The sequence below is a fragment of the Saimiri boliviensis genome, chromosome 5, assembly GCF_048565385.1.
Source record: "Saimiri boliviensis isolate mSaiBol1 chromosome 5, mSaiBol1.pri, whole genome shotgun sequence".
Lineage (NCBI taxonomy): Eukaryota > Metazoa > Chordata > Mammalia > Primates > Cebidae > Saimiri > Saimiri boliviensis.
Genome location: NC_133453.1, coordinates 73,958,703 through 73,972,809, shown reverse-complemented (window position 1 = coordinate 73,972,809; position 14,107 = coordinate 73,958,703). Strand labels below are relative to the sequence as shown.

At 35.7% G+C, this 14,107-nt stretch overlaps 1 protein-coding gene across 4 annotated transcripts in view; it reads right to left on the bottom strand.

Moving 5' to 3' along the window:
• The window catches only part of GALNT3 (polypeptide N-acetylgalactosaminyltransferase 3), a 120,173-nt gene that overhangs the window by 12,400 nt on the left and 93,666 nt on the right, over positions 1–14,107 (bottom strand). For 3 of the 4 annotated variants that reach the window (XM_074399560.1, XM_074399561.1, XM_003921916.4), the window contains 3 exons: positions 9,598–10,218; positions 3,903–4,075; positions 1,070–1,219 (listed from right to left, as the gene is read on the bottom strand). In XM_074399560.1, coding sequence (XP_074255661.1) covers positions 1,070–1,219; positions 3,903–4,075; positions 9,598–10,112 — 838 coding nt within the window. In that variant the 5' untranslated portion in view covers positions 10,113–10,218. Of the gene's footprint in view, positions 1–1,069; positions 1,220–3,902; positions 4,076–9,597; positions 10,219–11,631; positions 11,836–14,107 lie in introns of those variants that run through there. The other variant, XM_074399562.1, reaches the window with a different exon arrangement.

Sequence of the window (14,107 nt, the reverse complement as noted above, 5' to 3'; positions counted from 1 at the left end):
TGGCCAATTCAAAGCTAGACACTCATACAGAGTATTACCCACTAAACTCAAAGCTCAAGGGAGTAAATGACATTTTAGTTATACCTAGCAGGCATATGATACATTGACTCTGAAAATGCTTTCTAAATGCTTTAAATACTTTGACTTTGAAAAAAAATTAAAGTACAAAGAAAAACCAACAGCAACAAAGTCAAACAAAAATTGACAATGTTTATGGAAGAGATACCAAAGAAGTTGGGAAGGGACACCCCTAACTTGGCATAAAAACTATATATATAAACATATTTTGGTTTTGTGGGTTTTTTTGAAAATTCGCAGACTCCTTTTTATGCCAAGGAGTCTGCAAATTTTTTTGAAAAACACAAAAACTAAAATATAAAAATTAAAAGCAGCAGGACTAGGACAAAGTTTAATGATAGGGTGGTTTACATTCATTCATTCATTCATTCATTCATTTTAAAATGGAGTGTCACTCTGTCACCCAGGCTAGAGTGTAGTGGCACAATCTTGGCTCACTGCAACCTCTGCCTCCTGGGTTCAAGCGATTCCCATGACTCAGTCTCTTTAGTAGCTGGAATTACAGGCACATGCCACCATGCCCGGCTATTTTTTTGTATTTTTAGTAGAGATGGGCTTTCACCATGTTGGCCAGGCTGGTCTTGAACTCCTGACCTCAAGTGATTCACCCACCCTGACCTCCCAAAGAGCTGGGATTACAGGCATGAGCCACCATGCACAGCCATATTTAAATATTAAATAAGCTTTCACTCACTTTACAGTGTAAGAATCAAGAAAAAAAAATAAGGCAAGGATAACTGGCTGGAACAGCTAGTAACTGGAAAATATTAAAGTTGAGAAAACTTAAGCACAAAGAAGTAAGAATTCTTTGTAAGTGAAAGGAATTTTCTCTGCAGAGCTGCTATCTGCTTGAGATGTCATTGCTATAATCACCAGTTGAAAATGCCGTGAAAAAAAATGCAATTAGGCATTTAGAAAAGAAAAGGCTTCCTTACCTTTTAAATTAGAGGGAGAGGGAGGAAAAATGTTACAACCATACATATATACTTACAGTGAGCATCTAAAAATGTGAGCGTTTCAGCTGTTGCGACTGATGCTCCTAGCAACCGAGCAGTGATCAGACCTTTTCTTTCTCTTTGTCTGACTATTTTTACTATAGAAAACTGTTTTACATATTCATCCAGTTTATCATGTAAGTAATCTGTAAAGAAAAAAAAATCAGGATTAACTCTTTCTAAATTTATTTCATATATAGCATATGAAAACTAATGAAACCATAGAGCAATGATCCTTCCAAATTCATAATCTTTAACAGTTGCATGTGTCCTTCCAGTAAGATGAAAATTTTATCTCTATTCCTTACTGGGGAAAAGACTATCTATGCAAATTATCACTACTGTAACACATACTGATTCTGTACACTTCTTATCAACAAATATAATGTGTTTGGAGAGAAGTGAGAAGCTTCAAATGGAGTGAATGCTAGTCATTAAGAAGACTTGTTTAGAGGTCTGAGAAGACTAGCCACAAGAGTGAAAAAAATGGAATTTGGCCAAAAAGATATGCAGTGCTTTGAAATTGATATTTAAATCTGGAAATCTTAAATAAAAATGTCAAATATCAAAAGATCTCTGATATTTAAGCAAGGATCAAAATAATTTAAGACCAAAATGTTGAGACAAGTCAGAAAGTCCAGGGCTATAGCAGTTTGGGACTATTCCTACATAGAGTCAGCAGAAAAATTTGTGAAATCTTTGGAGTCTCCTGACAGATTTTTTTTCCAGTAAAGGTAAATTTTAGTATTGGATATATATTTTAATTCAATATCCCTAATTGGATGAGGTTTGTAATAAGCAAAAGTTGAGATCACAGGTTTTTAAAAAAAAATTATTAACAAATATCAGTCGAGTGTTGTTTTTTGTTTGGTTTGTTTTAAGACAGTCTTGCTCTGTTGCCCAGGCTGGAGTACGGTGGCACAGCTCACTGCAAACTCCACCTCTGGGCCACAAGCGATTCTCCTCAGCTTTCCAGGTAGCTGGGACAACAGGCGTGTGCCAACACGCCCAGCTAGTTTTTTTTTTCTTTGTTAAGAGACAGGGTTTCATCATGTTGCCCAGGGTGGTCTGCAACTCCTGAACTCAAGCTATTTGCAGGCCTCAGCCTCCCAAAATGCTGGGATTACAGGGTGAGCCACTGCACCCAGCTGTTCATATTCTTAAACAATTTCTTAAGCCTGTTTTTCACAATTAAATTTTGATTTCTTATTGAGTATAAAATTCATCAAGTTCAGTTCCTCAAGCAGCCTTCTTGGGCCCAAAACATAGCCTCAAAAAGATTGGGGACTATTAAGAAAACCTGAACCACTGGAGAATTGGAAAAAAAGCATATATTATCACAGATAAGAGAGCTGCTTATTTAAAGCTTAAACATTCATAAGAAAGGTTAAGTCCAGGAAAAAACTTGGCAGAAAAATAAATCTATCTAAACACTCTTGTCTCAGAGTAATAGGTCAACTTTTTAACACCTTCTAACTAGTTCAAAATAATTACCAGATTAACTGTTTAACACCTTCTAACTACCTCAATAATTCTCAGAAAGACAAGCAGAATTGTAATTCATATTAAAAAATACAATCATAAATATTTTCTGTTTTAAGAGACTTATAAAATTTTCCACATCCTTGATTAGAATTATTTTAAATGGAGTTACTACAGATTCCTTCGATATACCCTCTCACTGTTGGAATTTGTAAAAAAATAATAATTTTACTTACAGCATATGAACTTCCTGTAAATTCATATCTGTACCCTAAATTTAGCTCCTATGTACACCCTTTATTTGGGAGGTTAAGAACAAAAAGCTACATGCAAGCAGGTGCCCTGATTTCACTTCTTGGCACAAATACTTTTAGCTGTGTGACCTTGGGCAAGGTATTTTACCTTTTCTGTGCCTCAGTTTCTTTAATGAGCATAATGGGCGATTGCTGGAAGGATAAAATGAGACATCTGACTCCAAACTTGGATTTATTAAGGAATAAATTTTGTAATCATTGAAATAATATGTATCTGTTTGATATAATGTTTAAAATACTTATGATGTTTGAAAATTTAGCAAGTTACAGTATTTGTTAAATTAGCCTTGTGATTCCAATTTAAAATGTGTAATTTAGTATTTGACTTCCAATTTTAAGTTGAAATGCACTAAAGAATTTGGGTAACATTATAAATAATATCTTGGAATATTTAAGAACACCCAATAAAATAGAACATGGTGACTCTTCAGTGATTTTTAACTATTCATTTATATTATTTATTGATATATTTATATTAACCCATTTGGTCTTTAAAATAACTCTAGAAGTTATGCACTAGTGCTGTATTTCCTCAATTTTAAGCTACACCATTAGATACTTCTTACAATCAATGGCATGTTAACTTTAATTAGCTGTGGGTTTTCTCCTAGTGATTTATAAATTAATGACACATAATACATTTGATTTAATATGGTATTATTCCCAGTTTTACTAATTAAAAAAAAAAACAAAAACATGGAAGAGAAGTTGAACTTGCCCAAGTTGGTTATGAAAAGAGCTGAGATTCAAATCAAGGCAGCCTGACTCCAAGGTTCAAGTCTGCTCTTAACCACTGTGCCTTACAACAACAGTCTCACATTGAGGACTACAGAGTTACGAATAGTTTCTGCATTTGAAAATGTTTGAATATGTCCATCCTTGGATTTTATTTTCATTCAGCATACTTACTATTCAAACTTTTATTATTGAGGCTCTGAGATGGCATACAGAGAGCACCATATAACAAGTAGACTTTAGATACCACCATATGGATTTATTTGGGAAACAATCTAATTTGCATGTGCTTTCTTACCATCTACACTAGCATCATCCACCAAAATGATTTCCTTCAGCAGTACTGCAGGTGAAGAATAGAGCACACTGTGGACAGTTCTAAGCAATGTGGACCATGCTTCATTATGAAAAACTATTATGACACTGGTGGTGGGCAGGGGAGGGCAGCGCTTAAATTTTTGTTCAATACATCTACAAGTCAAAGAAGTAGAAAACAATTACAAATTGTGTTATTTTATTTCACAGTTATACCATGGCTAACATTAACATTATTTAATCTTTATCACTGAAAAATGATAGTTTTTTTCTATGTGAGATAATCTTAGTGCCATGCAAAATGTAAATAGATCAAAACAAATTTTTTATAAGCAACAGACTCACACAGAGATGACGTCCACCAAGAGGGATTACAACATAGCAAGAATTATAACAGGTTATTGTAAGCTTTCTCAACAATACAATTTTAAATACAAATAACATTTTAAATAATGAAAATAACCAACAATAGACAGCATGTAAAAATGACAAATCCAGGCCGGGGGTGGTGCCTCAGGCCTATAGTCCCAGCACTTTGGGAGGCCAAGGTAGGAGGATTGCCTGAGGTCAGGAGTTTGAGACCAGCCTGGCCAACATGGAGAAACCCCGTCTCTACTAAAAATTTAAAAAAAAAAAAAAAGAAAGAAAGCCAGGCATAGTGGCACGTGCCTGGAATCCCAGGTATTTGGGAGTCTGAGGCAAGAGAATTGCTTGAACCAGGGAGGTGGAGGTTGCAGTGAGCAGAGATCGCACCACTGCACTCCAGGCTGGGTGACAGAATGAGACTCCATCTCAAAACAACAACAACAACGACAAAGACAAATCCTTATAATTGCTCAAAAAAACGCCAAGTTTTTCTTCTTTCATGCAGAAATCTTCCATTTTTCGTATTTGCAACTTTAAAACTTGTACCACTTTACTGAAACATTTTTATAGAGATTATCTTTAATTAGATACTTTCCTAAGTACATAATATAGGTTTCCTAAATATTTTCCTAGGTTGGTTTATTGAATCAATTTACTTGATCTGTATGCATAACCAAAAGGGAAAAAAATGGCTTTACTATAAAACCTATGTTCTTGTTCTTATGATTATTATTTAAAATACAGACAGCCTTACGGTGTGGCCCAGACTGGACTTGAACTCCTGGCCTCAAGCAATCTTCCTGCCTCAGCCATCCATAATATTGGGATTATAGGTGTTAGCCATTATGTCGAGCCTAAACCTAAGTTTTTATGATGCTCATCATTCAGCAAATACTTAAGTACTGCAATTTGCTATGTGTTATATTAAAGATTTTGCTTCAATCATTTCATCTACTGTTTAATAAGACCAGCATTTAAAAAATCCTTTTAAAAAACATACATAGAAATAAAGACCTAAATCCATGTTAAAATTCCTGTGCTGCTATCACCATATGAAACATTGATTGGGCATAGGGAGAGAGACTGTAAGTACCCTTGACTAATTAGTGGTACAAGCCTGCTGAATCGAGGTGAAGATTAAATGAAAGAACACATAGGAGAGGGCTTCAAATCACTGGGACATAGAATTAAACTGTGTAGTTTATGGGAAAAATAAGCAAATAGAGCAACTATATCTTTAAGGCCACTTAAAAATCATAAATGGCTGTGCAGTTTTGGACTACAGACTATGAAATCCTCCCATACAGTCAAAAGGCACAGTAAATTCAGTGTGTGAACAATTAAACAGTGCTGCTCAAACACAAAGAGAAGGAAGTAAATCATTTACTCATGGAGATAAGAGTCCAACACACTTCAGTTGCTCTGCCAGGGCCAATAGGGAAACTGTAGCCTCTAGTGTGATATTAGAAGCCTGAGAAAACCACCCTTAAAAAGATCCACAAATTATCCCATTAATTATTTTCATGGCTATACCTCAATCGGAATGTCTCTGAGACCCTTTTCTAAGAGCAAGTCTTTAAAATGGAATATTTCTAGTGATAAATAAGGAGCTGGACTGCAGTCAAATATCGAGAGAAGATGTCAACAACAGAGTAGAAAAAGGAGAGGATGCGTTCTGAGTGAAAGTGGCTTTACTCTTCAGTTTCTTCATGATTTCAAAGCATGATACAGGTGCATGAGCAGAAAAAAAATAAGCACCTTCTTTGTCATTCACAAACAAAAGCAAATTATTTATTCTATTTTTGGATAAACTACCAATTTTAAAAAAGCTCAATCACAAACTATTCATATACATACCTGAACTACAATTACACAGAAACAAAGGACTAAATATAAGCTTATATTTTGAACCCATAAAGGTTTTTAACTAACATCAACTAGAAATAAAAATTGTGAAAAATTCCATACTTTTTTTTTATTTTTAAAGAAAAAAAAAAGAGGAAACTCATAACTTGTTATTTTGTAAGTATTTTGAGGAGAAAGTGAAATTCCAAGTTTAAGATTTTTTCCTACCTTTACTTGCTATGGAGTTAATTAATATCGTATTTATTAATCAAGAATTATAAAACGGTTTTGAAGATTTAAAGTACAAAATTTCACAAAAATTTACATTAATAACATGTTACCACTTTAATCTTGTGAAATTTTTCATCAGCTTAAACTAGGATTTATTTGCTTACTGATAATTACCAAGTAAGTGTTATGCTATATCATTAATACAATAGAATTTCACAATATGATTTCAAAAACATCATTCATTATGAAACAATTAACATGTTAAATGCATACTTTGAAAATTGTTTTACATATTTAAAATAGTGCAATTAAAATAACTGGCCAAAGTGACTGTATAATTTCAGTCAAACCATATGAAAAACCTGTCATGTAGAAACATGTTTAAATTATCAGTCACATGACCATCTAGCTTTGGAAGAAACTAGATCTATATTTCTAATGAGCATGGAAAACATTAGCAGTTATTCAGAAAATGTGTTCTTTGCTGATACTGGTTATAGTCAAAGTAAAAAACAAATCTTTATCACCTCTACAAAATCCTGTCCAAAGTAAGAAATAATTAAATCTTCAACACTAAGCAAAAAATGTTAATGTGCTTAGTTGTTTTACACTTACTAGTGATTAACGTTACTGAAAATTATTACAGCTTCTTAATGCTATCTTGGTGGAAAAAAGCTCATTTTGAGCTAGCATTGATTGTCATGTCAAAAGAATAAAAATAATGATTATTTGCTGAGAATGATGGTTTCCAGGTTCATCCATGTCCCTATAAAGGACGGGAACTCATCGTTTTTGATGGCTGCATAATATTCCATGGTGTATATGTACCACATTTTCCCTATCCAGTCTATCATCGTTGGGCATTTGGGTTGGTTCCAGGTCTTTGCTATTGTAAACAGTGCTGCAATGAACATTCGTGTGCACGTGTCCTTGTAGTAGAGTGATTTATAATCCTTTGGATATATACCCAGTAATGGGATTGCTGGGTCAAATGGGATTTCTATTTTTAGGTCCTTGAGGAATTGCCACACTGTCTTCCACAATGGTTGAACTAATTTACATTCCCACCAACAGTGTAGCAGAAAATCAAACACCATATATTCTCGCTCATAGGCGGGTGTTGAACAATGAGAACACATGGACACAGGGAGGGGAGCACTACACACAGGGGTCTGTTGGGGGGAAATGGGGGAGGGGCGGGGGGTGGGGAGGTGGGAAGAGATAGCATGGGGAGAAATGACAGATACAGGTGAGGGGACGGAAGGCAGCAAAGCACACTGCCATGTGTGTACCTATGCAACAATCTTGCATGTTCATCACATGTACCTCAAAACCTAAAATGCAATAAAAAAAAAAAGGAAAAAAAAAATAAAATAAAATAATGATTATTGATTTTTAATGTAGATTACTTTTCAGTCAAAACCCTTCCCCAAATCAGTAAAGTGCAATACTGCATTATAATCTATTAATATATAAAAGGAAGGATAATGTGCCTTGTTATAACATGTAGAATATTTCATAGTTTCTTTACATATTCATTTAAAATTATGAGCAACTTAAACTTGAATCAATCAGATTAGAATAGCACAACAGTTCAAGTTCACTGCCAGATGTAATACCAGAAAGCAAAATATGTAGGCATTGTTTGTTTACAGTTTGCCTTTTACTGGTTGTTTTGTTGTTGTTGTTGTTGTTGTTGTTTTTAAGACAGAGTATCCTTCTTGTACTGTCTTATACTCTTAAAAATCTACTGAGGGGCCAGGTGAGGTGGCTCACACCTGTAATCCCAGCACTTTGGGAGGCCAAGGTGGGGAGATCACCTGAGGTCAGGAGTTCAAGACCAGCATAGCCAACATGGTTAAATCTCATCTCTATTAAAAATGTAAAAATTAACAAGAGATGGTGCTGTATGCCTGTAGTCTCAGCTACTCAGGAGCCTAAGCCTAGAGAATCGCTTGAACCTGGGAGGTGGAAGTTGCAGTGAGCAGAGATCGTGCTGCTACACTTCAGCCTAGGCAACAGAGAGAGACTCCATCTCAAATAATAATAATAATAATAAATAGTCTACTGAGGAAGGGCCAGGTGCAGTGGCTCACACTTGTAATCTCACCACTTTGGGAGGTCAAGGCAGGTGGATGATCTGAGGTCAGGAGTTCAAGACCAGCTTGGGCAACATGGCGAAAACCCATCTCTACTAAGAATATAACAAAATTAGTTGAGTGTGGCGGTGGGTGCCTGTAATCCCAGCTACTCAGGAGGCTGAGGCAGAAGAATCGCTTGAACCTGGGAGGTGGAGGTTGCAGTGAGCCACGATCGCTACACTGCACTCCAGCCTGGGCAACAAACTACTCCATCTCAAAAAAAAAGAAAAAAAAAAAAATCTACTGAGGACTTGATAGTGCTGAAATTCATTTTAGCTGTATCAGCTCAAATACAGCATTTGGCCTTTACCTCACAGACTAGACAAAAAATTAAAAGGTTAACTAAGGACAAAGAGACAGCATAACAGAACCCGGGGGAAATATTAGTCAAAATATTGTATACTTGAAACAGCTAAACAAAGTAACCAGATTTTAAAAAAAAGTGAGCCTCTCAGTAGCTAAAGGAAGACAACTTTATAGATATGAGAACTTAACAAAACTCTAGAGACAGAATCATAGTTGTAATAGTAATTGTAATGATGTTCTTCTTTAAGAGAATGCCTGCAAAAAATAGGGCATTGTGAAATATAGTTGTATACTCAAAGACTTTGTGTCAAAGTAATCACAAAGTCTGAGAACTGGTTTACAAATCTGTAAAATATTATCCAATAACTCCAAAATCCTGCCATATTTTTAAGCATTTCTATTATATAGAAATACACAGAGAAATAGAAATAATTCCTCTATCTTCTGTATTTTCCATAAAAATTATCCAATAATTCCTCCTAAATAGGTGACAAAACCACAGTATTTAGGACTAAAGGATTTCCTTGTGGAAAGCAGTCATATCTAGAATTCAGTTTTCCAATTTCCAAGCTAATAACTTTTCATGTCTGCACTGCCTCACCAAGCATAAATAGGGTTATATAGCCTCAATCATTATAAGCAAAAAATAAATACAACAGGTTAAACAAACAGTATTTGTTGATTTTCAGCCTTAGAGAAGCTAAAGGACAGGCAATTTCCTTAGCTAACTCCTTTCTCCCCTGCAAAGCCTGGTGATAAAGAATAAAGAATAAATATTCTTCAACATACTCAGGAGGTCGAGTGTCTGGTCCAAGATCTCGGTGCAAAGAAATCCTGTCACTTGCAAAAGCATTAAAGCAGTGTTTAGCTTCCCCACGTTCCTTTTCCTTTTGTTCTTCAATACTTAAATTGGTTGTCTTAAATGCTTTACCAGAAGCACCAGGTGCATTTGAATCCTGAGGGGGACGGTCAAGAACAGGCTTCAATTCTGCTGCTGTATAGTATCCTTGCAAACAGGGTCTCTCACCAACATCAATGTTTTGCCTGACAGGTGCTCCTATTTGCATTTTGGGCATTGCATCCTTAATATTGTTTACAGCTTCTAGCATTAAATCCAACATCTTGTTTTTGCTTTTCATGTTTCTTTCCATCCTTGATTCCTCTTTGGAATATTGAACACTTACTTCTCTTTGCATTAAAACCAAAACTATTATAAAGAAAAAAATCACTGCTCCAAGCTTCCAGAACTTTTTATGGTAATATCTCTTAATGTGTAATTTCACTAGTCGCTTTAGGTGAGCCATTCTGACATTAAATGCTTGTCACGTGACAAATAACAGTTATGATTTCTTCCGTTACTTATATTTTTTATCATAGATTTGCTAAGAAGGTATCTTTAAATGGCAATACCTATAAAAAGAAATGATAGATGGTATTAGTAGTTATTCGGTCCCACAGGCATGGTTCAATTCATTCACTTATCCAGCAACTGAACATAAGCTACTAACATACTTTTACAGTTAATAAGAATGCAAAGATATCTTGTCCTCAAGAAAATTACACTTTCAGAAGAAAATAATTGTTACAATTTACTACAATTTATTGGCGCTGCAAAAATTGATATTCCTCTCCATTAAAACAATGCATTCTTTTTAACCTCTAACATCCCCTATACGCTGTGTATAAAATTACTTTTGTAAATACATTTTGAGTTGAAAAAGAATATCTTCACTTGATAACCAAGGAATCAAAGGACTTTATTAAATGAATTACAAAAAAGAGAGCTGCATAAGGAAGCAAGGGTATCTTGATAGGTACTGTCAGGTATCCATCTAAAATTGTGGCCTTCAGTTTATGTAGTTTACCCTCAAACTATGATCTACTCCAGCTCAACCAATTATGATGATACAGCCATTTCATCAATAAGTAAACTCTCATTATCCCAGATTTTCTGACCCAATAGTACTTGTGAATCCTGAAGGAATCCCTAAAAACAAGAAAATCAAGAGTATTTAATTTGTTATTATAGAACAGCTATTTTTAATAGCTCACACCAATACAAAATCTCATGGCAAAAAGAAAATTCATTAGCTCTACTTGAGGTATCTCTAGAGAGCCTATAGAGGTCATTAGGCTAAAAAAGCAGAATTTAGTTTGATAAAATATTGCTTGCAATTCATTGAACCAAAGAACAGGACAGCAAGTTTACTAAACCCTAATATGCGCCAACAGGAGCAAAGGAAAAAAAAAAATAGGACTTTTCAGGAAACAATTACTTACTATGAGCCGTGGTAGCCAGTCAAGAAATTTGATGGGGCAAAGGAGGGGAAAATGTCTGCTCTTCCTAAGGCCTACACACATTTTAAGTAAGATATCATTTACAGCGAAGAAAATTAACTTTGATACCTTATTCAGCTTATCTTTCAAAGTTCTCACAAAATTTGAAATAAGAAAACCAGGTTCTCAGATGTATTCTCTGGCTTTTGGCAGGAAATTTTAAGCAGAATAAACGAAATTGGCGTAACATAGTTCCATATAGTATATCTAATTGGAGTGCCCTATATTCTTTTCAGTATGAAGTGGAGACTTCTGCTCCAAAACACAACACCAATTCTGACATATATTGCTCATAAAAGTGAGATTCCAATATTTCAGAGTGTGGGTTGCTTTAAGAACTTCATGTAAAAAATGAAATGACTGCTTAAGCTTCTCACTTTGAAAAGAATATAAGAAGTTACAGAACCACACAATGATAGTTGGGCAATTTATTATGTGTCAAATGTTGTGTAAGGCTGTAGCTACAAAATAAAAGATAGCCCTTACCTTCAAGAAGCAGAATTGAAATCTAGGAGGTCAAAGGACAGCCACAAAGAAGAGCGATATGTGCTATGACAGGAGACTAAGAAAGCTACACAGACTGGGAACAACGGCTCACAGCTATAATCCCAGAACTTTAAGAAGCTGAGACCAGAGGATGTCTCGAGACCAGGAGTTTGAGACCAGCCTGGGCAACATAGCAAGACCCATCCTACAAAAAAAAAAAAAAAAAAAAAAAAAAAATTAGCCAAATGTGGTGGTGCACGCCTGTAGTCCCAGCTACACAGGTGGCTGAGGTGGGAGGATGGTTTGAGCTCAAGAGATTAAGGCTGCAGTGGGCTGTGATTGTGCCACTGCACTCCAACATGGGTAGCAGAGCAAGACTCTGTCTCTAGAAAAAAAAAAAAAAAAAAAAAAGGCGACATAGAGGGTCAGGAGAAATGTTAGGGAAAATTTCCCAAAGATGACACTGTTGAGCAGAATCTTGAAATACAAGTAAATTTTGGGCAGGTAGACAGGAGGGAAAATAGAGAGGGAATGTCAGATGCAAAAGCATAAAAGCAGTCCTTGAGTACAGCAGAAGTGGAAGGCACAAAGAGAGAATGACAACTGATGTGGCCCAAAGGTCAGTTAAGGATTCGCCCATAAAAAGCCTTGTATGTCTTTCAGTGAATTTGGAATTTATCAATTTTGTCCCAAATGGATGGAATGGAGAGAACTGTTTTTAAGAAAACATCATAATCAAGTTTCTGTTTTAGAAAAATCGCAAGTTTTCAACCCCAGTAAAGGTGATAGATATTAAAGAGGTTGGAGGGCCAGAAGATGGAGTGTAATGACTTCCAGAGAGTCCAGGAAATATAACCAAACAATAAGACTTGGTGAGAGGAAAGGAAGAATGGAAGATGAATGGTGCTATAGTTTGGCTATGTCCCTACCCAACTCTCACCTTGAGTTACAATAATCCCCATATGTCAAAGGCAGGGCCAGATGAGGATAATTGAATCACGTGTATGGTTTCCCACCCCACCCCACTGTTTCTCATGGTCATGGATAAGTCTCACAAGACCTGATGGTTTTATAATTGGGAATTCCTCTGCACATGCTTCTCTTGCCTGCCACCATGCAAGACATGCCTTTGCTCATCTTTCACCTTCTGCCATGATTGTGAGGTCTCCCCAGCCATGTTAAATTGTGAGTCCATTAAACCTCTTTTTCTTTATAAATTACCCAGTCTCTGGTAAGTCTTTATTAGCAGCATGAGAACAGACTAGTACAAATGAGTAAAGTGATAACATTAACAAAGGCAAGAAATGCAGGAAGAAGGATAGATTCAGAGCAGGTATTAGGGAGATAATTTGTTCAGTGTTGGACATAGCACAAGTGATATGCTAACGGAACTTCCAAAGTGAGTTTGCACGAGCAAAAAGATATATGAGACTGGAAATTAGGAAAAAGCTCTGCAGTTGAGATGAAAATTTGAGTCAGTCTTGGGGTATAGAAGAGTTCATCTTCAGAGAATGTAAAACAAAGAAGACAGAGAAATACCTACATTTAAGGTTAGAAAAAAAGAGACAGACTGGAAAGAAAGTTCAATTTTCCAATCCTATGAAGAGGTGGTATACAAAAAAAAAAAAAAAAAAAGACAAATGAAAACACAGATAAATTATCCATGTCAAGTGGAGATAAAATTTTAAAATCTTGTCTCACACTTGAGAGATGTTAAATGTGTAACAGTTGGTTGATCTTTAAAACTGAACTTCATTAGATCTGGCATAAGGGGCTCTAGTGAAAAATGAAAAGAGAACCCTGGAGTGTAGTGATAGTCATGCCTTAAAGATCCTAAGGCTTAGGACTCAGGGCACTTTCAGAATAATAGGGCAGCAACCTCATCTAAGGGGTTCCACCCAGGAAGATAAGAACAGGCAAAATGTTGGGGTCTCCCAGGAAGGTAGTTTCCAGTTGATGAACCACAACCTCATCCCCTCTAACTATAGCTTGACAAAAGGTAGATATTCATCAACCTCGGTTTACCTCCTTTCTGTTTCTGAGACAACTACCAAAAATCCACTTCCTTGGGGCTATCTAGTAATACTCATTTTTTCTGTAGCTCGAGGTAGGCTAAATTAGGAATCCGAGAAGGACTGAGCTGGTCTCCCTGAGATATTCTGACAGAACATGAAAAGAGAATTCAGAGTATGCACACAACAGAAGCATATGACAGAACTAGGTTCTTCCACAATAGTGATGGTTTTCCCAGAACATGTTATGTCAGAAATCATATTTGTGGCTAGGGTGGGAATTGAAAAAAGATACAATTAATAAGGCAGACAGAAAAGAATTATTTTTTAGGAATAAACAATAAACTAGAGGAATTCTTCATCAGCAGGACAGTAATCCTATCATTGTGAGTGCATGTATATCTATGTAAGGACCCATTCAATTAGTAGGTTTTAGTTTGGAATGCTTCCAATAGAGGAGTCAA